This window comes from Anolis sagrei, chromosome 4 (genome assembly GCF_037176765.1).
Source record: "Anolis sagrei isolate rAnoSag1 chromosome 4, rAnoSag1.mat, whole genome shotgun sequence".
Taxonomy (NCBI): Eukaryota; Metazoa; Chordata; class Lepidosauria; order Squamata; family Dactyloidae; genus Anolis; species Anolis sagrei.
This window is the reverse complement of record NC_090024.1, coordinates 20,073,229-20,099,480: the sequence shown is the minus strand read 5'-3', so window position 1 is coordinate 20,099,480 and position 26,252 is coordinate 20,073,229. Positions and strand designations below refer to the sequence as shown.

Sequence of the window (26,252 nt, the reverse complement as noted above, 5' to 3'; positions counted from 1 at the left end):
ATGATGTACCTAAGGCCTCAGATAAATGAGAAGCTTTTACAGATTTATGGACAGATGCCGGAGGAGTCTTGTAGAGACTATGATCTGTTTAAGAAACAGGTTCAACAGGAATATAGATTGACTCCTGAATATTATAGATTTAAGTTCAGGACGTTGAAGAAAGATAAAACACAAAGTTTTGCTCAGGTGGCCTCTAGATTGTCTCAACTGTTCGATAGTTGGATAAAGACGTCTGAGGTAGAAGATTATCAACAGCTGAGGGAACTTTTGAAATTGGAACAATTTTTCCAATTAGTTCCTTATGAAATTCGTTGGGTGATTCAAGATCGCAAGCCATCCACGATTGTAGAGGCAGCGGGTATGGCAGATCAAATAACAACCTTGAAAGAAGGATTTAAAAGGGAAGATCTGCCAGGGGACAAAAGAACAAACAGGCAGCCATTTTATTCACAACAAAAGCGCCCACAGCAAGAAAAGGGTGCTGACTTAGAAGACACCACCTATAGGAGGCAGAGTGTAATAAGACCAACTGCTCCTGAGGTAAAACGACGGTGCTTTCAATGTGGAGAATGGAATCATTTAAAATATCAATGTCCCCTGTTAAAGAAGGAGAAAACAACCCTCTTTGTGAATAAAATGAAAGAAACACCAAGGGCAGAAGCAGATACTGTTTCAAAGGAGAGTTCAAGCTCAGAGCCTCAAGAGAAACAATGTCTGTTCATCCTGTCAGGCAGCCCATCTAAGGACTACTTAGAAACCATTTCTATTGATCACAAAGACAGGAAAGGACTCAGAGATACAGGTTCCGAAGTATGCATCGCGCACCCTGAAATAATACCTCAGAAATTTCAACAGCCAACCTCTGAAATAAAATTAAAAGGTTTAGGTCCCGCGATCCCGACACCCGTGGTGACCTTGCCAATAGAATATAAAGGATGGAAGGGTATGTGGGATTTTGCAGTCAGTCCTGACATACCATATCAATGTTTAATTGGAAATGATTTGGCTGAGGAGATTAAATTCTGTAAGATGGCGTGTGGGGAGAAAGAATGTAACAATGAAAGCCCTGAACAGAAAGCCCTGTGTTTTGCCATACAACAAGATGGGGACGAGAGTCCAGAAACCAGCGCTACAGTGGCTGAGCTTGTTAAGAAGACGGGAGGAGTTGAGGAGATTCGGCAGGAACAGAGAGCCGATGGATCTCTGAAGCCTCTATTTGCTTTAGCTCAAAACCCCACAGTATTGCCAGAAGAACAGCCCTCCGAGTTTATACTGAAGAATGGTGTCCTATATAGGGAATCCAAAAGTGTGAACTCGACAGAAAGATCAGTGACATGTAGTCAAATTGTAGTGCCTCAAGGTTTTAGAGAACAGCTGATGAGGGTGGCACACGAAAACCCTCAAGGTGGACATTTGGGCATAAGAAAAACCACGAAAAGGATCACTAAAAACTTTTATTGGCCTGGCATGTTCCAGAGGATCAAAGAGTTTTGCCAATCCTGTGACATCTGCCAGAGATTGAGCACTGGAAGGGATAAAGTTAAAGCTCCATTGATCCCTATGCCAATAATTGGGGAACCATTTTACAGAGTAGGCATTGACATTGTAGGTCCTCTCTGTAAACCAAGCAGACGTGGTTATCGTTACATTTTAACCATGATTGACTACGCCACAAGATATCCAGAGGCTGTAGCTCTGACTAACATCGAAACAACTACAATTGCAAATGCCCTGCTGTCCATTTGGGGAAGAACTGGATATCCCAGAGAACTGGTCTCGGACTTGGGAACCCAGTTTACTTCCAAGCTTCTGTCGAAGTTGCTGGAGTTATGTGGAATTAGACACCTGACTTCCACAGCATATCATCCGCAAACAAATGGACTGGTTGAGAATATGAACAAGACTTTAGTCAAAATGATAAAGTCTTACAGTCAGGAAAGGCCTTATGACTGGGACGTCAAGTTACAACAACTGCTGTTCGCCTACAGGACCGTCCCTCATGACAGCACCGGCTACAGTCCATTTGAATTGCTGTATGGAAGGAAAGCTCGTGGTCCGTTAGATCTGTTGAGAGAATATTGGGAAGAAAGTCCGGCGAAGGATCCTGTTCCAGTGACGGAGTATTTAAGAGATCTTCAAGCAACAATGCAGCTGGCTAGAGACATAGCTCAAGAACATTTGCTTGCGGCTCAGCAGAAACAGAAAGACTATTATGACTCTACTGCTAAGCCAAAGGTCTTCGACATCGGAGATGAAGTTTTATTTTTATCTCCCAACAAGGCCAACAAGCTTCAATTGGATTGGTCTGGACCATGGAAGGTCATCAGAAGACACAACCACATAAACTATGATATTTTTGATGAACAATCCAATGTAGAGAGAAGAGTCCACCAAAAATGTAAAGAAGCACTAATCCCACTAGATGCCACCAAAAATTATGTGAAGAAGCGTTAATCCCACCGCTTGTTAACAAAATTATGTGAGGAAGTACTAATTTTCCTTGATGCCAACAATATTTGTAAGGAACCTTCTTATATATATATCAATTAAGCTGCCACCAATATGTTTAGAGACGCTGGTTTGTGTCTCTATTTATCCTTAGTTGTGTTGTGAGGTGACGCTGGTAGTGTGGAATGCACCAAGCATAAAAGCAATGAAGGAGGCAGGTTTGAAATACAAAGAGAACAAGTTTTATTGTTAACAGAACGTAATTGTTGCAGTTTTGAGAGTTTGAACTTGGCACAAGGCTTGATGTTACAAAATGGCTGGTTTGAGATACATGTTTCTGATGATACAATTCTACAAACTTCTTCTTTAATGAAGTGCTTATACTACTTCAGAGTTCCCTATTGTGAATGTCCACACTGTTTGCCCTATACTCGGAACAAACCACTGAACACCAGTCTTTCCTTACTGGCAATCCTGCAAACCCCCTCTGTTAGATTCTTTTAACCTAAGCAATCTAACAAGGTAACACCTTCAGCTCTCTTGCTGAAGAAATATTCACAAATTCTAGGAACTACTGAATTCTCACAGCTTCACAACAGAGCCCTAACTGGCTATCCTCTTCCCCGGGTCTCTTCCACCGGACTGGAGCTTAACTGCCACTTTCAAACCTTTTCCTCCTTAAGCTCCGCCCACCTCCTCTGAGGCTTTGTCTTGTCACCATGGCAACCTATCCCTCACAGCTAGGCCATGGCAATAAATGTAATACATAAATACAGTTTAAATACAGTATAATAAACACTCTATAATAAACATTTCTCTACACCTTCCCCCCCAGAAAAATATTTTTGCACATTTCTTAATCCTAGAACAGCAAAAATAATCCTACATAACATTTAACAATAAATATACATATATCAATTCTGAAAGGGAAACGCATCATAGTTAGGTACATTTCAACTATACATATATACAAACCTTTAACTTATGGAATCCTTGATAAGGCGTCCGCAACTACATTTTGTTTACCTGAAACATGTTTTATGTCAAATATGAAATCTTGTAAACCCAAACTCCATCTTAACAGTTTGTTATTGGTACCTTTTACATTATCTAGCCATCGTAAGGGAGCATGGTCTGTTTGCAAAGTAAATTTCCTACCCCACAAATACGGTTTCAGTTTCTTGACTGACCAGATAATGGCATAGCATTCTTTCTCAATTGTTGACATACTATACTCATTAGAATGCCATTTTTTACTTAAGAACAATAGGGGTCTGTCTTCTCCTTCTACATCCAATTGGCTTAGGACAGCTCCAAGCCCAGTATCTGAAGCATCACACGTCAAAATAAAGGGCTTGTCAAAATCTGGTGCCATTAGGACAGAATCTGAAGTAATGGATTTCTTCAATTGATCCATGGCAGTCTGACAATTTGGAGTCCAAATTACCTGGTTCGGGTTCTTCTTTTTAGTAAGATCCGAAAGAGGGGCTGCCAGATTACTAAAGGATGGGATAAATTTTCGATAGTAACCCGCCAATCCAAGGAATGCCCTAACCTGTTTTTTCGTTTTGGGCACTGGCCACTGGTGTATAACTGCCACTTTAGTAGGATCAGGTCGAATATGACCTCCTCCCACTAAATGTCCTAAATATTTGGTAACCTTATATCCTATCCTACACTTGGAAGCTTTAACGGTTAACCCTGCTTCCCTCAACCTGTTTAGCACCAGATCTAAATGATTAAGGTGATCTCTCCATGAATTACTAAAAATCCCTATATCATCAATATAGGCTACACAGAAAGACCCCAGTCCACTCAAAACACTGTCCACTAATCTTTGAAATGTGGCCGGGCTATTTTTTAGGCCAAAAGGAAGGACATAAAATTCAAATAATCGATTTTGGGTCCGAAAAGCGGTCTTGTGACGGTCTTGTGGTGCCATGGGCACTTGCCAAAACCCCTTGGTCAAATCAATGCTACTAATAAAGTTGGCCTTCCCCATCCTTTCCAGTAGATCGTCTAAACGTGGCATAGGATAGGTGTCCGTCTGGGTCACTTTATTTAACCTCCTATAGTCTACACAAAACCTAATTGTTTTGTCAGGCTTCTGCACTAAAACTATAGGTGAAGCCCAAGAGCTAACCGATGGAGCAATAATCCCTAGGTCCAACATTTCCCTAATTTCTTTTTCAATACATTCATTAATTCTCCCCGTAACCCTGTAGGGTGGAGATACAATAGGAGTAGCATCATCGGTGTTTATTCGATGCTGGACTCCTTGGACCTTTCCTGGCAAGTCCGAAAATATGTCCCTATATTTATTTAAAACCTCTACAACCTCTCTTTTCTGAGGTAGGGACAATTCTACATTCACATCTACCCGATCTAAATTCCTGTACTGTTCACGATCACCATCCCAAAAAGAAAAGGGACCGGATTCTTCTTCTGAAACAACAAAACATACATTTGCAGATCTTACAACATAAGGCTTCAACATATTTACATGGACTCTTCTCTCTACAGAAGCAAAGACATCTTTTAGCCCCAAACGAGTCTTCTAACACTCACAGGCCTTGCCACAATTGAAATCGAAATACCATTTTGAATATTACTGTTTAAATGGGGAAGGAAATAGAAAATGTCCTTCTTCCTCCTCTTTCTGCTGGGATTTTTAACATAATGGTCGTATATAGAATGAAGATGCAAATAGAACAGGAAGGATAAGAATTGTGCACATCTTCATTCTACATATTTTCTGAGCTAAATCATTTGCTATTTTGTCATCTCCTTTGGGAACCGGGCTTAGCGCAGCAGGCTAAACCGCTGTGCTGCAGAAAAATCCTGCAAATCAAAAGGTCAGGAGTTCGAGCCTGGGTCGGAGTGAGCATCTGCTGTTAGCCCCAGCTCACCTGTTCACCCAGCGGGTCAAAAGCAAAAATGTGAGTAGATAAAATAGGTACCACTTTTAGCAGGGAGGTAATAAAGGTGCCAAAAGTAAGGAGGAACTGAGGAGCCTTCTAATCAAGGTGAAAGAGGAAAGCGCAAAAGCTGAGTTGCAGTTAAACATTAAAAAAAACAAGATTATGGCAACAAGAATGATTGACAACTGGGAAATAGAGGGAGAAAACGTGGAGGCAGTGACAGACTTTGTATTTCTAGGGTCAAAGATTACTGCAGATGCAGACTGCAGCCAGGAAATCAGGAGACGCTTACTTCTTGGGAGGAGAGCAATGACCAAACTTGGTAAAATAGTGAAGAGTAGAGACATATCACTGGCAACAAAGATCCGCATAGTCAAAGCAATGGTATTCCCCGTAGTAACCTATGGATGTGAGAGTTGGACCTTAGGGAAGGCTGAGCGAAGGAAGATAGATGCTTTTGAACTGTGGTGCTGGAGGAAAGTTCTGAAAGTGCCTTGGACAGCGAGAAGATCCAACCAGTCCATACTTCAAGAGATAAAGCCTGACTGCTCATTGGAGGGAAGGATAGTAGAGGCCAAGATGAAGTACTTTGGCCACATCATGAGAAGAAAAGAAAGCTTAGAGAAGACAATGATGCTGTGGAAAATGGAAGGAAAAAGGAAGAGGGGCCGACCAAGGGCAAGATGGACATCATGAGAAGAAAGGGCATCATGAGAAGAAAGGAAAGCTTAGAGAAGACAATGATGCTGTGGAAAAAGGAAGAGGGGCCAACCAAGGGCAAGTGACTGGATTGACCTTGAAGGAGCTGAAGGTGGTGATGACCAACAGGGAGCTCTGGCGTGGACTGGTCCATGAGGTCACGAAGAGTCAGAAACGACTGAATGAATGAACAACAGAAATAAAGGTGGCCTTTAGGACATTGCGGAGGAAAACTCCTCAGCATGGAAGATGGGGCGATAGCACCTCCCTGTGGTCAGAGTCGAGCACAGTCTCCAAAATGCTGGAAATAAGATGGGAAAAACTGCCTCTACTTCTGTTTGTGTTGTCTGTCCTTCTTAATTGTATAATTGGCATTGAATGTTTACCGTATGTGTGTTGTGTAAGCTCCTCTGTGTCCCCTTCGGGGTGAGAAGAGCGGGGTATAAATACAGTAAATAAATGAATACATATATACATACATAGAGAGGTGGCCAGCAAGACCGAGTATTTTTTGGATATAACAATGGAGAGGGAGAACATACTACGTGTGCTTCCTCTTCCCCTCCCACATTCATTGTACTGGAAACCAACCTCAGTATTGCCTTTGGAAATTATATTGAATGGAAGGGTTTATCACAGGCATGAGAAAAATTCCTAACAGCCAGGAGTTGAAGTCCAGAACACCTGGAAAGCCAAAGTTTGCCCATGCCCATGGTATCACTTATTAAATAGTTCTCTTTTCTGCTTTTATAGGCCTTTAATCTGAGTCCAGCCGATCCAGATGGCAAATCCGACCCTTATATTGTACTTAGGCTGGGGAAAACAGAAATTAAAGACCGAGACAATTATATTCCGAAGCAGCTAAATCCAATTTTTGGAAGGTCAGTATAATGATATTTGTGTGATGTTCCATGTGTGATCAATTGGTCTGTCTCTTCATTATTCAGGACAAAGTACATTTGTTAAACATTGATGCACGTCTGTTTAGATGCTATAAAAGTGCTGATTAAATCTTGACAATGTGTCACATCCTCTAATTGCAATTTATTCAGCTTCCATACTCTCCAGGCATTGCTTGGAATTAGTTTTTGCTGCTACATCTCTATGTAGCAAGGTATCTGAAATGTGGGTATTTTGTAGCTGAGGGTAAAGGTTTTACCCTGACCTTAAGTCTAGTAATGTTTGATTCTGGGGGGTGGTACTCATCTCCATTTTTAAGCCAAAGAGCTGGTGTTGTTCATAGACACCTCTAAGGTCATGTGGCCGGCATGACTGCACGGAGCACCATTATCTTCCCGTCGGAGTGGTACCTATTGATCTACTCACATTTACATGTTCTCGAACTGTTAGGTTGGCAGAAGCTGGGGCTAACAGTGGGAGCTCCCCAGATTTGAACCACCAACCTTTCGGTCAGCAAGTTCAGCAGCTCAGCGATTTAACTCACTGCGCCACCTGGTTTTGTAGGGAACCAGGAATATTCCTTTTTTTTACACTGTGCTATTCAATCCAAATGCTAATGGCCAAGGTAGTCATTTGTCAACCTGAGTGCAGTATTAATATTCTCTTATCATACTCGCTGCATCACTTCCACATAAAATAGATAAATGTATTAAAAGTTGGGATTTTAAACAAGGGTCCAGATATTTAATTTAATTTATTTATTTTGGGTATTTTTACCCCGCCCTTCTCAACCCCTTAGGGGGGACTCAGGGCGGCTTCCAGCCGGCACATATTCGATGACTACAATTAAACACAGTAAAATACACAACAACGGTCATTATAAATAATTAAAACATTAAGTTAATACAGTGGTTCTCAACCTGGGGGTCGGGACCCCGAGGGGGGTCACGAGGGGGTGTCACAGGGGTCGCCAAAGACCATCAGAAAGCACAGTATTTTCTGTTGGTCATGGCGGTTCTGTGTGGCCCAATTCTATTGTTGGTTCTGGCCCAATTCTATTGTTGGTGGGGTTCAGAATATTCTTTGATTGTAAGTGAACTATACATCCCAGCAACTACAACTCCCAAATGTCAAGGTCTATTTCCCCCCCAAACTCTACTAGTGTTCCCATTTGGGCATATTGAGTATTTGTGCCAAGTTTGGTCCGGATCCATCATTGTTTGAGTCCACAGTGCTCTCAGGATGTAGGTGAACTACAACTCCAAAACTCTAGGTCAGTGCCCACCAAACCCTTCTAGTATTTTCTCTTGGTCATGGGAGTTCTGTGTGCCAAGTTTGGTTCAATTCCATCATTGGTGGAGTCCAGAATGCTCTTTGATTGTAGGTGAACTATAAATCCCAGCAACTACAACTCCCAAATGACAAAATCAATCCCCCCAACCCCACCAGTATTTGGTCCAGTGAATGAAAATACATCCTGCATATCAGATATTCATATGATGGTACATAACAGTTGCAAAATTACAGTTATGAAGTAGCAATGGAGATAATTTTATGATTGGGGGTCAACACAACATGAGGAACTTTATTAAGGGGTCACGGCATTAGGAAGGTTGAGAACCATTGAGTTAATACAATAAAATCTAATAAAAAGAAGCCAGATAGTCAGGAAACATGGCTTAAGTGTGTTTTCAGTCATATAAGGAGACATGTATCAGAGCCACATTTCCAAATTAATGCCCCCAAACTCAAAAATGTTAATGCATGCCTGGCTTTTTAATCCCATTCACTGCTGAAGATATGAATGCAGGAGCTCCAGAATAATAAGGCCCCCAGGGAGGACATCCTTCATTCAGGATTCATCCTAGGTAGTCTGAATCAGCAACTGCAGAAAATATTTATGTAAGCAAACGGATCTCTACAGGATTCAAGATGCTTATTAAATTAACAGTGTTCAAGAAAAGCAACAAAATTGGTCATGATTATGACCTGAGCAATAATAATTGCCATAAGGATTCTTACCAATAGATAGGGCAGTGCAGGGCAACTCTGTGACTTTCCAGGTGTTTTTGCTTTGCCATAAATTGTTTGAGGCATGTGTGGTGCAAGTATAGCTAAGACCATGCCTGGAGATTAAGTGACAGGTGTTGAATATTGAGTGCATTTTGCATAAGGATTTTGCATATTGAGGGAGTGAATGTGGGAGATGCTGTTGGGATGATATTGACAATGAGAGTGTTGGATAGGATGAAGGTTTTGGAAGATAAAGAGAAGGCTCCAATTGAGAGAGAGGGAAACCCTTTGAGGAAAATTCAAGGTTGTAAAGAAGGACCTACAAAGTTCCTACAGAGATATCCTCTAGGAATTTACCAAAGCAACTCTGTGCTAACTTCCATCAGAAGCATAACATATAATCACTTGAAAGACATAGAAAATTCCTAGAGAATGCATATTTTATCTGATGTAGGTAGAGGAAATCATGGATATCAAACCTATGGATACTGGAGTTGAAGCATGCCAATCTAGCCAAAGCGTATCCAGTGAGAATCTGGATGGTGATAATAACTCTAGGACAACATTTGAGTGGTATTTCTGTAAATGGAAATAGGGATAGAAATATCATAAATAAATAAATGATGGTTAGTGATGGAAACACTATAGTGGGATTGGGTTGCTGTAGGTTTTCCAGTCTGAGGCCATATTCCAGAAGCATCCTCTCCTGACATTTAACCCACATCTTTGGAAGGCATACTCAGAGGTTGTGAGGTCTGTTGGAAACTAGATAAGTGAGGTTTATATATCTGTGGAATGTCCAGGGTGAGAGAAAGAACTCTTATCTGTTTGAAGCAAGTGTGAATGTTGCAGTTGGCCACCTTGATTAGCTTCAAAGCGTCCTGCCTGGCGGGATCCTTTGTTGGGAGGTGTTAGCTGACCTTGATTGTTTCCTGTCTGGAATTCTCCTGTTTTCTGAGCCTTGTTCTTTATTTACTGTCCTGATTTTAGTGTTTTTAAATGCTGGTAGCCAGATTTGTTCATTTTCATGGTTTCCTCCTTTCTGTTGAAATTGTTCACATGCATGTGGATTTCAGTGGCTTCTCTGTGTAGTCTGACATGGTGATTGTTAGACTGGCCCAGCATTTTCGTGTTCTCAAATAATATGTGGCATCCAGGCTGGTTCATCAGGTGCTCTGCTATGGCTGACTTCTCTGGTTGAATTAGTCTGCAGTGCCTTTCATGTTCCTTGATTCGTGTCTGGGTAATGCTGTGTTTGGTGGTCCCTATGTAGACTTGTTCACAGCTGCATTGTATACCGTAGCCTCCTGCAGAGATAAGAGGAACCCTTTGTTGGATTTTCTTGGTGGGTCTGTAGATAGTTTGTAGGTTTGTTTCTTCATTAGCTTCGTTATGCAGTCAGTGGTTTCCTTGATGTATGGTAAGAACACTTTTGCTTTGGGTGGATCTTTGTCTTTACCCTTGTGACTTGTTCTTGGTCTTGCGGCTCTTCTGATGTCTGTGGTGGAGTATCGATTGGCCTGTAGATTATAGTGGGATTATCACTCTCTTGTTGACCGAAAGGTCGCAGGTTTAAATCCGGGGAGTGGTGTGAGCTTCCGTTGTCAGCCCCAGCTTCTGCCAACCTAGCAGTTTGAAAACATGCAAATGTGAGTAGATCAGTAGGTACCGCTCATGCAGGAATGTAACAGCGCTCCATGCAGTCATGTCAGCCACATTTCCTTGGAGGTGTCTACGGTCAATGCCGGCTCTTTGGCTTAGAAATGGAGATGAGCACCTCACCCCAGGGTCGGACACGTCTGGACTTCATGTCAGGGGAAAACCTTTACCTTTACCTATCACTTTCTGTAGAGCCCATCTTCCAAGCCTGAACAGTCCATTGGCTACGTTGATGGGAACTGCAGTACAACAACATATAGAGACATTATGTTCCTCACCCCTGTCCTTGAAGGATGTCGCCACAGCATTTAAAAAAGGGCAATGTATGTTTTTGTTGAGACTGGTTGCATGAAGTTAGGTGCCGCTGTGTTTTCTGCAATGCCTGCTGGACTGTGAGAGATATTCATTGCTAATGTATTAATAGGGAAATGAATTCAAATTATTTCCTCAAGGTCATCAGTATCTCATCTCATCAGGATAATATGCAAAATATCATTGCTGCATACATTTATTTGACTTCAGACATCAAGAAAAGGGTTAAACTGATGTTGGAAACTATAAAAAAAAATCCCTATTTCTTTTACTTTTCCCTGGAAGCATCTATATAGCATCTCCATCTGAATCTGACTTTTGTTAATCATAGTTTTGTGAGATACCAGGAAAGTTTCTCCCAGGGATGATGTTTTGGGTTAAACACTGAAGCTCATTTGGAAACATCTTAATTACTTTAACACTTCAGTCATAGCCAACTCTATTTAAAAGTAATTGATTTCAGTGGGACCTATTTGGAAGTAAGTATGTTCAAAACTGCAGCGTAAATAATGATTCAAGTGACATCATTTTATCTGTCTTTTTGCATCAGGTCGTTTGAAATCCAGGCCACTTTCCCGAAGGAGTCCCTGCTTTCAGTCCTGATCTATGACTATGACTTGATTGGTTCAGATGATCTTATTGGAGAGACCAAAATCGATTTGGAAAACCGTTTCTACAGCCGCCATCGAGCTACCTGTGGGTTGCAGAGTCAATACGAAATGTAAGTTTTTATTTCAATATGAATCAATATTAAATGTAAGCAGTACAATCTATAAGTAACCATTAAATTAACAGTACTTGAAATTTTAAGAGACTTCTAGGCAAGCAGATGCAAGATACAGCTGTGCTAGTGGCATGGACCTTATCAGAATCAAATTTAACTCAATAATAGACATTTTGAGTCACTCCAGTCTGAAAGGAATAGTAGTATTTCACAGTCACCATGAGGAATATTCACCCATTCAATGCTAAGCCATCTTCTTTAATTCTCAGTGAAGGATATAATGCCTGGAGAGATGCCACCAAGCCAACAGAAATCCTAACCAAGCTCTGCAAGGATAACAAAATGAATGGGCCCTACATGCAACCTGGAAAAATACAAATCGGGGATAAAGTCTTCACTGGGCAGACAGTTTTCCAGGAAGATGAAAATGGTAAGCATGCTGTGAATATATATGTACAAACATACATCCATATATGTATATATAGAAAGGGGCAAGCTAGTGCCAATTGTATATTTAGTACCAACAGCATATATCTGTGCTATCAATATATTCATCACCCTGTAAAGCACTGCATTTATTGCTGTTGGAAACAAAGCCATGTTTTTCTAATCATCCAGAGCAGTGGTGATTGCAAGACGCCTGCAACTCCCCAAATTCTTAATGGTGGGCTGTGGCTGGAGTTACACTGCACATATCCAAGGATCTGATTCCAGATTACCTGGCAGTGTAGTCTCATATAATCCAATTCAAAGCAGATAATTTGGGATCAAATCCTGGAATATAGGCCAGTATAGATCCAGCCTATGTTGTTTAATGCGGATGAGAAATGAAGGCAAAGAAAACACCTAGAGGACCACATTGGTCCACCTGACTTTAATATTCTTTATTTATATTCTGCTCTATCTCCCTGAGGGGATTCAGAGCGGATTACAAAATGCATATATGCTAAACATTAAATACCATTATACAATTAACAACAAAGATAGACAGTACATAGACAGAGGCAAGGCTTCCCTGTTTTTCATTTTCGGCATCTGGAGGCTGTGCTCAACTCCGGCCATTGGGAGGTGCTGTTGTTCCATTTTTCCATGCTGAGGAGCCTGTTGTTCATAGACACCTTCCTGATCAAATTGCTGGCATGTCTTCATGGGAGCCTTTTATTTCTCCATCAAAGTGGTACCTATTGCTCTACTCACATTACTGTTTCTGAACTGCTAGGTAAATAGAAGCTAGGGCTGATGGCGGGAGCTCACCCGTTCTGCAGCTTGAACTGCCAACCTTCTGATCAGCAAGATTTACTGCAGCTGGCAGTTTAACCCACTGTGCTTACCATAGATCTAGCTCACCAGTTACTATAATTACAGTATCTCAATATTTAGCCTTATATTTGAATAAGGTTAACAGAAATATTTCCAAAAAATGATTTCACACAGTTTAAAATTCACTATTTATTGAGGCTACTCTAACATTCAGATAGAAGATAACAGATTCCATAACATTTCAGGGATCATCCAGAAGATGGGAACGTCTCTGGAAGTTTTAAGTATTTCCAGTTCTTATCACCTTTTTTATGATGTGCATATTCCTAAATCTGTATCCAAAGTTTTTCTGGAAATATCCCAGGAATCTTTCACTTTTCCTCACTTGCTGTTCTCCTTCTCACTGATCATGTTTCACATCTAGACTCGTGCAACATTTCAAAAACTGGTTTTCTTCTTCGTGGTCTCTGCAAAAGTCGCACCTATAGTACCTCCTTGCACCTGCTCAGTGAGCACCATAAGTGCGAATTTCACAGATGATCATTCGAAGAAACACAATTACATATAAGCAACCATTCCTTCACCCATTTCCACTGATCCTAATTAAACATTAGGATCATTTTGTTTCCCTTGCTTGACCTGTGTTGAATCTGTGTCTTGAAACCAATTGCTGGATTTACTACCTAGTTCTGGGAGAATGCAAACAGCCAAGTAGAGATACATTTCATTTTGGAAAATGCAAAATTAATTTAAATTAACTTGAGGAGCAAGAATGAAACATCTTTAATGATGCTGGGAGTTTTCAGGAAATACTTCAGGATGAAGAAGATAACTTGCCAAATAAGATCGATTTGGACAGAAATAAATCTGCGATTTTCAGATTTATTTATTTATTGTCTTGAAGGATTCTCAGATTTTTTCATTATTTGGTGCTGCTCTTGACCTTGATGCGAACACTGAATGATGCCCTCTTTTCCCAAGGATAATGTGTTGGGATGAAATAATCTAATTTCAAATCTGTCCCCTATAATGAAGAGTGGGCAAAATAATCATTTAATGGAGGGGAAGTATTTTGTTTCATGTAGTATCTGGGTTGATGAGATGGGGACCATATTGTTTATTAAGTTAGAATTCTACCCAGCTCTGAGATATGGCTGGCATATGCTGCCAAACATGGGAAACTGCAATTAGATAAGGTCCCTTGGGATATGACACTTCATTGCATGTTGACACTGTGAATCACTTTACATTTTTCAGTAAACATCAGTGACATTTCAGTGCGTCGATGGCAAATGCTCCCGGTGACCAGAGGTCCTTCTCTCAGTGCAATTATAAAACTTTCTAAACTTCAAACATTCACGAAACCAAAACCAAAGCAGTGTTTCTATCGCTGAGGTTTGAAACCGCAAGATAGCAGCTGCTGAGCTTTTCATTAAGGCTGTAAATAGCATTAAGGAATATCTGAGTAAATGATTATGGAGGAGCACGGATGGAGGCATTAAAAAGGAAGATAATGACTCACTTAGCAGTCTTGATAGGCTGTGTCCTCAGTCCAACTAATTACATTAAAAAGGTGTTAACACTCACTGCCGCATGATAATATTGGTGGAGATGAAGCTTTCAATGGATATAAAAATGTGTGCATCTCAGTCAAAATACTGCAGCATGCATAGATTACCTCCCTAATCATATGTGCACCTGGATGCACTTCCAGTTTCAGCAAATGATATTCATGTATAATTATATCCATGGGTTTTGATTGCTTGTTGGCACTGTATATTCCTTGAATGATTACATTACATCTTTTCATGAATTTCCTTATTGGTCCCTGGGCATTTTTATAGATGGATATGTAATCTGTGTTTCTTTGGGAGAGTTGTTATAGAATCTGGGTTGTTGTAGGTTTTTTCGGGCTATATGGCCATGTTCTAGAGGCATTCTCTCCTGACGTTTCGCCTGCATCTATGGTAAGCATCCTCAGAGGTAGTGAGGTGAGGTCATGTTATAGAATCATTGACCTCTAGAGTTAAAAGAGACTTCCAGGGACCATCCAATCAAACCCCATTCTGCCAATCAGGAAGACACAATCCAAGCACTCTAGACCAATGGTTCCCAACCTTTTTTTTGACCAGGGACCACTTGACCAGGGACCACTTTGACCAGGTACATTTTGACCAGGCTCCACATGACCGGAGACCACTTGACCAGGATGAATTGACCAGGGACCACTTGACCAGGGTCCACTTGACCAGGGACCACTTGACCCAGGCCCGTAGCCAGGATTTCGTTTCGGGGGGGGTGTGAATTTTTTTCGGGGGGGGGGGTTTCGGGGGGGGGGCTGAGTTTCAGGGGGGGGGCTGAGTCTGAGTGAAAGAGGGTCTAGCCTAGCAAACCTTTTGTATCATTACCCCAATACCCCCATGCATATGGGATATATTGAGTATGGTGATCAGATCATGATATGAATAAACATAACAGTTTAAATAATGCACCAGTAAGGCCTTTTCGCGAACCACCATGAGAATTTGGGGGGGGGGGGGCTGAAGCCCCCCGAGCCCCCCCCAGCTACATGCCTGACTTGACCCAGGACAATTTTGACCAGGCTCCACATGACCAGAGATCACTTGAGCAGGGATGACTTGACCAGGGACCACTTTGACCTGGGACCATTTTGACCAGGCTCCGCATGACCAGGGGCTACTTGACCAGGGATGACTTGATCAGAGGCCACTTGACCAGGGATCATTTGAACAGGGTCCACTTTGACCAGGGACCACAATATTAGTACCAAAAGGGTTACAAATCTGCTTTTGGTCAACTTTAGATTAAGTTTGGTTACTTGGGGTGCTGATTCAGACAATTGCATTGGATAGACCACATCAGCTCTAGTTTCTGATACAGAACATATGCCATCCTGTAGTCACCATATGCTCACCCACCAAAAACCATATTTAATAATCTAGAGTTGATGTGGTCTATCTAATGCAATTTTCTGAATCTGCACCCCAAATAACCCCAGAAATAGGCTTAAAAATGAAGACCCCAAGATTTTTTTTGTTGTGCTGTGTTATTATCCATGGATTTTGTTAACGCTCATGTTAAAAAAAAGAAAGGGAGGGGGCTGAGGTTGAAAAAATACAAAAAGCAGAACACGAGACCCAAGAAACTGTCCCTAGTGGCTTTCTCTCACCTCCTTGCCACGGGCGCATGGCCACAAGGAAGGGGGTGTGGTCCTTGGGGCATTGCATCAGTGTAGTAATGGTGAGGCCACATACCATATTTTACTTCTTGTGGAGCATTGGTGGTCCACGGATCACAGGTTGGGAACTACTCCTCTAGATAGATGGACATGCTCATGCAGATTTTAATAAGCCCCTTTCTGAACTGACACAAACACAATAAATAGTCCCATTATGTGGCAACTCAACTATGACAATGATGCATTCTCCTTTCTCTTTCTTGCAGAGGAGCCAGTAGAGTCATATGAACATCTTGCGCTGAAGGTTTTACGTTCCTGGAAAGATATCCCAGGTGTTGGTTGTAAAATGGTACCTGAACACATTGAGACACGGCCTCTCTACCACAAAGACAAGCCTGGCATGGAACAGGTAAATGCTCCAGCAGAGAAAAATAGCAAAAAAGAATACCTGAAAATCATCTTAGTCACACATGATCTTTCTCTCTTCACACATCTTACTTTTCCCCATAAAAGCCAAGACATTAAATCTACCTTGTCCTTGGTTTGGAATTGCATCTTATTTTATAGTGGGCATTCTTCTGTTGAAAGACATGCCTTTTATTATTTGAAGCATCCACTATTTGAAGATCTATGTTCTCTCCAAATCCAGTTTAAAGACTATAAGAAGCTCCCGAAATTGCTCTTTCACAGTTAGTACCTAGAGCAGGCTGAGCAGGTAGACAGTATTCACCGAACTACAGTGTTCCCACAAGAATTAAATGTCTTGTATTTCTGTTTCAATCATAGAAGTTTTTACTAGGGCTTAAATCTAATCTCCACTCAGCCATGGCAGGCCACTTCGTGACCTTGGACGAGCCATATTCCCTACAAGGAACTCAATGGCAAACTTACTCTGAAGAATTTTCTTACCAAGAAAACCCAATGATAGGTTCACCTTAGGGTTGCTATAAGTCAGAAATGGCTTGAAGGCATACAGCAATAACAATAATCTAATTGTCAGTCCCAATTTACTATTTCAGCTATTGCTTCAGTGGGTTTACAAGAGTTGATACTAGCAGCTTGATTTAGGCCTCAACCTAAGTTAATATGTGGACATGTAACTAAATAACTGTCTTCTTTTGCACTTTTTGGTTGTAAGTTAGTACCCCAGTTTCCATGAATGATAAGACTCCTATGCATGGAAAGGACTCCAAATCAGCTCATGGAAGGGGATATATAGTCCTAGAGCCATAAAATTATGAATTTACAAGGAACCTAATAGACCAGTGGTTCTCAACCTGGGGTCCCCAGATGTTTTTGGCCTACAACTCCCAGAAATCCCAGCCAGTTTACCAGCTGTTAGGATTTCTGGGAGTTGAAGGCCAAAAACATCTGGGGACCCCAGGTTGAGAACCACTGTAATAGACCATGAAGTCCAACTCGCTGCTCAGTGAAGGATCTCCAGCTAAAGCAGTGGTTTTCAAACTGTGGGTCCCCAAATGTTTTGACTTCAACTCCCAGAAATCCTAACAGCTATACACTGTCTGGGATTTCTGGGAGTTGTAGGCCAAAACACCCGGGGACCCACAGGTTGAGAACCACTGAACTAAAGCAACTCTAGCAGTAGTTTCTCAACTTCTTTTTGAAGACACCACTGAAGGAGATCCATCACCTCTCTAGACAATTGGTTCCATTGCTGAACTGTTCTTACTGACTAGACGAGACATGGGCAAACTTCAGCCCTCCAGGTGTTTTGGACTTCAGCTTCCACATTTCCTAACAGTCTACTTGCTGTCATGGGAGTTGAAGCCCAAAACATCTAGAGAGCTGAAGTTTGCCTGTGCCTGGTCTATAAGTTCTTTCTAAACTTCAGACCAAATCTACTCTCCTGTAAGGAGGCTGATAATTAATGTTGTTATTTCTTAAGCTAACCTGAGCCCCATTCTGTGTGTTTTCCTTCCTAAAGGGCCGTGTGCAGATGTGGGTGGACATGTTTCCCAAGGACATGCCTCTCCCAGGGCCACCGGTCGATATTTCACCCAGAAAACCAAAAGGGTAAACAGTTGAATGTTCTCTTTCCCAGTCCTTGCATATACGCCATTTGCTGACTTCCAGCTAATAAACTGCATGTGGTTACTGGGTTGTTGTAGGTTTTTCGGGTTGTGTTTTGCTGGCATGGCTGCATGGGTGCCTTTTACCTTCCCACCAAGGCGGTACCTATTGATACACTCGCATTACATGTTTTCGAATTGCTAGGTTGGCAGGAGCTAGGGTTAACAGTGAGAGCTCACCCCAAACCATGGCTTCAAACTGCTAACCTTCAGGTCAGCAAGTTTTTCTGCAGCTAGCAGTTTAATGTCAGATAATAAAATACATAATATTTAAATAAATAATTTCAGATATAATAACTTCATCAAAATGACAGGTCAGGCAGAGAGAGTACAACAAATACAGAACTGATATAAAAACCAAGGAAATCTTCAAGGCTCATTAAAAATTAGCTCAGAGAGGAACTCGGACAGCAAAACTTAATATATCTTGTATTTTCAGTCTGAGGGCAGCTTTCCTCTATATATGTGTGTGTGTGTGAGAGAGAAATTAAAGACCATAGAAATTGACTTCTTAGAGCTTTTCACAAAAGATATATATATATATATATATACACACACACACACAGACGCACACACACACACATATACACACACACACACTTTTGCTTTGGTCTATGAGGAATTGTGAAAAGCTCTAAGAAGTCATTTCTATGGCCTTTAATTTGTTTTTAATGTAAGCTATACATTAAGCTGTTTTCTAGTAAGACAGCTATATATTTAATTTATACCAATCATGGAAATACATAACTTTGATTCATAGCATTAGAAGCTAAATTAGGGGGGGAAACCAAACTCCCAGGCTGACTTGTAAAATCTTATCATACAAGCTAAATATTTTCTTGTTTCAAGAAGTGAAATTAGTACTTGGGGGCTAAGAGGTGCTTGAAATTATTAATTTCTTTCTGTCCTGTTTGTTGCCTTTTTAAAGGATATTTTGGCACATTTTTCCTTCCTGGTTAAAGTTCCTTTTTCATTCCTTGTCCCAGCTAATCAGGAATGACATAATGAGGATGGTGAGAGCATGATACCAATTAGCCAATCAGCTTTGGGTACACTGAGAAAAATAAATCCTGTTTACAGTATGAGTAATGTTTTTTAGACAGGCAATCTTGATTAATCAAGCGCCCGTCGGGAGCCCAGTAATGCCATTGAAGGCGAATATATTAATGAGGACAATTCTTCCTGCAAAGGACCTGGAATTTATCCTTCATCACAGCTGCATCTGGGGGGAAAGCACCAAAAAAAGACAACCTGGACACAGCATATTATTTGAGAACGCAGAAATGCTGGACCACTCTCACAACCACCATGCCAGACTACACAGAGAAGCCATTGATATACACAAGCATGTGGACCATTTCAACAGAAAGGAGGAAACCATGAAAATGAACAAAATCTGGCTACCAGTATTTAAAAACTCTAAAATCAGGAGAGTAAATAAAGAGCAACACTCAGAAAACAAGGGAATTCCATGCATGAAACAATCAGGGCCAGCTAACACCTCCCAACAAAGGATTCCCTCGGGCAGACAGCATCCAGGCTTTGAAGCTGCAAGTCCATTCAATGCTAATCAAGGTGGCCAATTGCAACATTCATACTTGCCTCAAACAGATAAGAGTTCTTTGCTATTGACATACTTTCCCTCTAAGATTTCCTCAAGGATATATGCCTCGGCTATAAGACATACATGCTTACTTTAATCGATCACAAAATCTAGGGCACAATAAATGCAAGATGCAGAAGTGAGGAAAAGCACATGCTTTGAGAAGTAGATGTCATTCACCACTTGATGGAGCACCTCCTTTAAATATATGTTGAGCATACTTTATAGTTTGACCCTTAATCAAGCTCCTATGTTATGCTGGGAAAGTGGAGATGCTTTGGACTACAGTTCCCATAAATCCTTATCATTGTCAACAGGTTTTTTATCTATGTTCTGTAGAGTTACAATTGTTTCCATTGTTGACTTAAACTCATTTAAATGTGATGCCGTCTTTTAAGAAAATGCCATAAATTGTAAGTATGAGAGGGGTATAAAGATCTTTCACAATACAAGTGGAGAACATTTAGATTACTTTTTGGATTCCAATCCTAGCAAATGGTTAGAGATTATTATTTTAGCTATTTATCATATCAGAAACAAACCAAGGGTACGGTTGTAATGTATTTTTTAAAAAACACAAAGTTTAAAAACTTGGCATTATACTAAATGTCCTTTGACCAGCAGCTGACCACTTTGAGTGCCTCTAGTGTTGCTGCAAGAAGGTTGTGCATGTGGCAGGGCTCAGGCTGCATTGTTGTAGGTGGTCTGTGGTTTGCTCTTCTCCACACTGACATGTCGTGGACTCCAATTTGTGGCCCCATTACATAAGGTTGGCTCCGCATCTTGTGGTGCCAGAGCGCAGTCTGTTCAGCACCTTTCAAGTCACCAAGTCTTCTGTGTGCCAAGGAGGGAGTCTCTCATTTGGTATCAGCCATGGCTTGAGGTTCCAAGTTTTAGCCTGCCACTGTTGGACTCTTGCTTGCTGAGGTATTCCTGCGAGTATCTCTGAAGATCTTAGAAAGCTATTTCTTGATTTAAGATGTTGGCGTACTGGCTGATATCCGAACAGGAGATGGGCTGGGGTTGACACTGCTTTGGTCCTTTCATTACTGCTTGTTACTTCCCGGTGGATGTCAGATGGTGCAATACCAGCTAAACAGTATAATTTCTCCAGTGTGTGGGGTGTAGGCATCCTGTGATAAGGTGGCATGTCTCATTGAGATGTGGTCCACACTTGGGCATGCATATTCAACAGCAGAATAGCAAAGCGCAAGGGCAGAACATCTGGAAAGTTATGAAAATTCCCCTCACACACTTTTCAGAAGGGTTGTTGTAGGTTTTTTCGGGCTATATGACATGTTCTAGAGGCATTCTCTTCTGACGTTTCGCCTGCATCTATGGCAAGCATCTATGGCAAGCCTCCTCAGAGGTAGTGAGGTCTGTTGGAACTAGGAAAATGGGTTTATATATCTGTGAAATGACCAGGGTGGGATTTGAACAGAAAGGAGGAAACCATGAAAATGAACAAAATCTGGCTACCAGTATTTAAAAAACTCTAAAATTACAACAGCAAAACAACAGAGAGTAAACAATCAGGTACATCTAATCACCTCTCAACAAAAGATTGCCCAGGCACTGCTAGGCCATCAAATGCTAATCAAGGTGGTCAGGTGAAACATTCACACCTAGCTCCAGCAGACAAGAATCCTTTGTCCCATCCTGGTCATTCCACAGATATATAAACCCATTTTCCTAGTCCCAACAGACCTCACTACCTCTGAGGATGCTTGCCATAGATGCAAGAGAAACGTCAGGAGAGAATGCCTCTAGAACATGGCCATATAGCCCGAAAAAACCTACAACAACCTAGTGATTCCAGCCATGAAAGCCTTCAACAATACACTTTTCAGAAGCATTACACAAACTGTAGTTCCTGGTGGTGGGACCATTATAATAGTTAAAAATTATATATATATGAGTGCACTATAGATATATCCAGAGTCATTTCATCACATATACAAACCACGAGGGATTCAGGCATTTGTTCCATATAAACATCAAAGAGATTGTGGAGAAGAGCAAACCACAGACCACCTACTGCAATGCAACCTGAGCCCTGCCACATGCACAATGGAGGACCTTCTTGCAGCAACACCAGAGGCACTCCAAGTGGCCAGCTACTGGTCAAAGGACATTTAATAGAATGCCAAGTCTGCAAACTTTGTGTTTTGTTTGTTTGTTTTTAATGCAATACAACTGTTTGGTTTGCTCCTGACACGATAAATAAATAATCAAAATGTAAAATTACATGGCTCCAGTTTCCTAAAATCTACTTACTTTTATTACGTTTATGTAATGTAGTATTATAATTTGTCTCCACAAATGCAACCCCAAAAGCTATGACTACAAATTACCAAGCGACATGTGAATATAACATCTTATTTCATTTTGGGTCTTTTTTCTTCTTTCCTAACCACCCAACCAACCCCACTCAGTTATGAACTCAGAGTAATCATCTGGAATACTGAAGATGTCATTTTGGAAGATGAGAATATCTTCACAGGACAAAAATCGAGTGACATCTATGTAAAAGGGTAAGTTGACCCAGGCACGGTGTGTGAATCTCTCCATTTATTCATAGACAGGTGAATTAATTTATGACCCCAGCCATCCATCAGAAATGAGTCACCGCGATATTAAACAAGTCCTCTGTGTGAATATGGATGACAAGTCTGTGGCCGTGGCATTGTGGCACATCGGGAAGTCAGTCCCTGACTAGAATTAAACAGGCACACAACTGGTAATCAGGGAAGATGAGGCCCCGCATTGCCAAGAGTCAAAAAACAAAATTCTGAAGTTATACATGACCAGTTTATACATAGCCTCAATATATAGGAAGAGTGTGAATTACTATTGTTTTAATTAACTTATCTAAGATGGGTTTGGGGCAGGTGAGCGAGCAAAACAGTGGGTCTGTTGTCTCATTATTTGGGGAGGGGAGAATGAGGCATTGTGCTCTTCCACCTTGCTTTTCAACCTAATTTGGATGGACATCTGCTGGCAGAGCTTGAATTGAATGTTCCTGCATAGCAGAGGGTTGGACTGGATGATCCTTGAGGTGTCTTCCAATTCTGTGATTCTAAACCCTTCCAGAAATATTCCTGTGTCAGCTCCTGGCTGTTTGCAGTTGTGTACCTTTATCATTGAGCAAATTGGGCCTTTGGACCATGATAAAGTTTTGATGGATTGATTGAGCTCTTGGCTGGTATAGCTTCAAATGGAACCATATTCTAGGATATATTGAGGGAAGGAAAGATTTGGAAATGCCAAATTAAAGTCTGTCTATCAACTTTGCACCCAAAATGCTCTTTTTCAGTGTCTTTCTGTGGCTACATTAATTTTGTGCCTACAGACCTCTCTGTTGTGGAATGAAAATCACGTGTACTTCATGTCTTTACCAATCCATACATTGTGTTGCAAGAAAAAAAAAAACATATGCCACGCAGATGATCAGTAAAGAATAAGGTGTTTGTAATGTTAATCGAAATGTATATTTATTTATTTATTTATTTCGAGCACTTCTACCTTGCCCTTCTCAACCCCCTAGGGGGGACTCGGGGCGGCTTCCAGCCGGCACATATTCGATGCATACAATTCAATACAATAAATAACATAACAATAAACGTCAATAGTTAAATTAATACAATAAAATCTCATAAAAAGTCAGCCTGGTGGCCATCGTTTCACCAGTACATGAGTCCATTCAGCATATCATAATCCGTTTCCAAAGCTTTTAGTCATCATTGTCCTTATCAGTTTGTCTGATTATCCAAAGGCCTGGTCCCATATCCATGTTTTTAATTTCCTTCTAAAAGAGAGGAGGGATGGCGATGATCTAATTTCCCCGGAGAGTGAATTCCACAGGCGGGGGGCCACCACCGAGAAGGCCCTGTCCCTCGTCCCTGCCAGTCTCCTTGGTGACAAAGGCGGGGCCGAGAGCAGGACCCCTCCAGAAGAGCTTAAATGCCTAGGTGGGATGTAGAAGGAGATATGTTCAGACAGGTACGCTGGGCCGGAGTTGTATAGGGTTTTATAGGCCAAGAACAGCATTTTGAAGTGTGCTTGGAACTGGATTGGCAGCCAGTAGAGCTGACATAGCAGAGGGGTGGTATGCTCCCTGTATGATTCTCCGGTGAGTAATCTGGCTGCCCCCCGTTGGACTAGTTGAAGTTTCCGAACAGTCTTCAAAGGCAACCCCACGTAGAGCATGTTGCAGTAATCTATTCGGGATGTAACAAGACCATGGACCACTATGGCCAGATCCGACTTCCCAATAATAACTCGTTATTATATTATGTTTTTAGATTGTACTATTAGCATTGAATCCTTGCTGTAAGTCAGTCTGAGTCCCTCTATGGAGGTTGAGAAGATCGGGATATAGAAGTTTTAAATGAATAAATAATAATAAATACTCTTTGTTGTGCAGAGCAACATACGGTATATACAGTCATGTGAACCGTTGCATTAATTCACACCATGTCCTTTTAGAGAGATTCAAATGGTCTTTAGTTGTTCATATGAGGAATCTTGTTCCATCAGCTCAGAAGCAGAAATAATATACTGACTTGTCTTGACAAGCTCCTACACAGAAAAACCAAAACATGTAACTGTTGCCAGAGCTCCCAAGCTCAGCTAGCTTCTGAGTGTGACCCAACCAATCAGCTTCATGCTTTGTATTTTTCATTTAACACACTCACCAACTGGTTTTTACATGCTCCAACACTTTCTATACAGGTAGAAACCACAGGCTAAGCAAGCCCTGACCCTAAAACCCCCTCTACCAAACTAGGCTTGAGAATTAAGTACCCTCCAACATTTCACAGGGTAAACTGGGGTATTGTGTGGCCAAGCAGTGTGATTGTGATGGCAAACAAGAAAATGAGGAAGAATGAACAAACTGGGAGAGTTTGCAGCAGTTTGCTTTAGCCTAAACCTGCTGGGAAGGACAAGATTCTGCTCCTTCCTCTTCTCTCTCCACAATACTATTACATATTGAAGCAATTGAAATAAGCTGAGCACTAAAGGGGGAAACTAGAAGGACATAGAAATAGAGGTATTTGAAAAGCAGGTGAATCAGAACAGCTGAAAGTTTACAAATAGCCTCCGAGCATAACAAAACAACCAGATGCATCCCAACAGCATTGGGGAGTTACTATTGGGGTTACTATTTGCCATCTGGGGGTAAAGCAAAAGGTAACCACCTGTACCTTTTGGGGACAGGCAAGGGCCGTTGGATGCAAAAAGCATCTTTGGGTGCCTCAAATGACTTTAAAGGCACTCAGGGCTAGGATACCTAGGCCACATAAGCCTGATGGGAATGAATGATCTTCCAGAGAGGATCTGTTGGGTCTTCTATTATCAGTTGCACCAGGAAGCTAGGTTTCCAAGAACATGGGATTTTTTTTGTATTGCCGAAGGCTTTCATGGCCAGAATCACTGGGTTGTTGTAGGTTTTTCCAAGCTATATGGCCATGTTCTAGAGGCATTTTCTCCTGACGTTTCGCCTGCATCTATGGCAAGCATCCTCAGAGGTAGTGAGTTCTGTTGGAAGTAGGAAAATGTGTTTATATATCTGTGGAATGATCAGGGTGGGACAAAGGACTTTTGTCTGCTGGAGCTAAGTGTGAATGTTTCAACTGACCACCTTGATTAGCATTTAATGGCTTGGAAGTGCCTGGGGGGAATCTTTTGTTGAGAGTGATTTGATGTGCCTGATCGTTTACTGTGTGTTGTTTTGCTGTTGTAATTTTTGAGTTTTTTAAATACTGGTAGCCAGATTTTGTTCATTTTCATGGTTTCTTCCTTTCTGTTGAAATTGTCCACATGCTTGTGGATTTCAATGGCTTCTCTGTGTAGTCTGACATGTTGGTTGTGAGAGTGGTCCAGCATTTCTGTGTTCTCAAATAAAATGCTGTGTCCAGGTTGGTTCATCAGGTGCTCTGCTATGGCTGACTTCTCTGGTTGAAGTAGTCTGCATGGGATTTTTTCCCCTGTAACAGTAATTCTACTGTGTTACCCTTCCATCTTTAATGAGGTTCCAACATATGGTTAAAATTACCCTCTTATGTCAAGCCATTCATTTTAATTTGCTTCCTGTCATGTTTTTGGATATTTCATTGTACATCACGTTGGTTTCTGATACATAAAACGATCAAGACGTTTAAAATGCTTTGTTGAATTTTTAATAAGTCTTCCTCTGCACAATTACAGTACTACGGTTTTACTTTAATTCTTGCGGCTGCATCCTGTGAAACTTTGTGGTTTGGGGAGGCATCTAGAGCTCCCTGGATGAAAAATGTAAATATGCCTGTCAACTTATGGTGGCCCCGTGAATTTCATAGGGTTTAATTACTTAGGCAAGGGATTTGCAGAGATGGTTTTACTAGTTGCTTCCTCTGAAATATAGCCTGCAACCCCTGTTATT

The 26,252-nt window shown here is 41.3% G+C and overlaps 1 protein-coding gene across 1 annotated transcript in view; it reads left to right on the top strand.

Moving 5' to 3' along the window:
* Positions 1–26,252, top strand: part of FER1L6 (fer-1 like family member 6) — a 124,746-nt gene that overhangs the window by 85,209 nt on the left and 13,285 nt on the right. The window contains exons 32-37 of the mRNA XM_067467013.1: positions 6,822–6,949; positions 11,503–11,673; positions 11,946–12,106; positions 16,402–16,544; positions 18,081–18,169; positions 22,264–22,362. Coding sequence (XP_067323114.1) covers positions 6,822–6,949; positions 11,503–11,673; positions 11,946–12,106; positions 16,402–16,544; positions 18,081–18,169; positions 22,264–22,362 — 791 coding nt within the window. The remainder of the gene's footprint in view (positions 1–6,821; positions 6,950–11,502; positions 11,674–11,945; positions 12,107–16,401; positions 16,545–18,080; positions 18,170–22,263; positions 22,363–26,252) is intronic.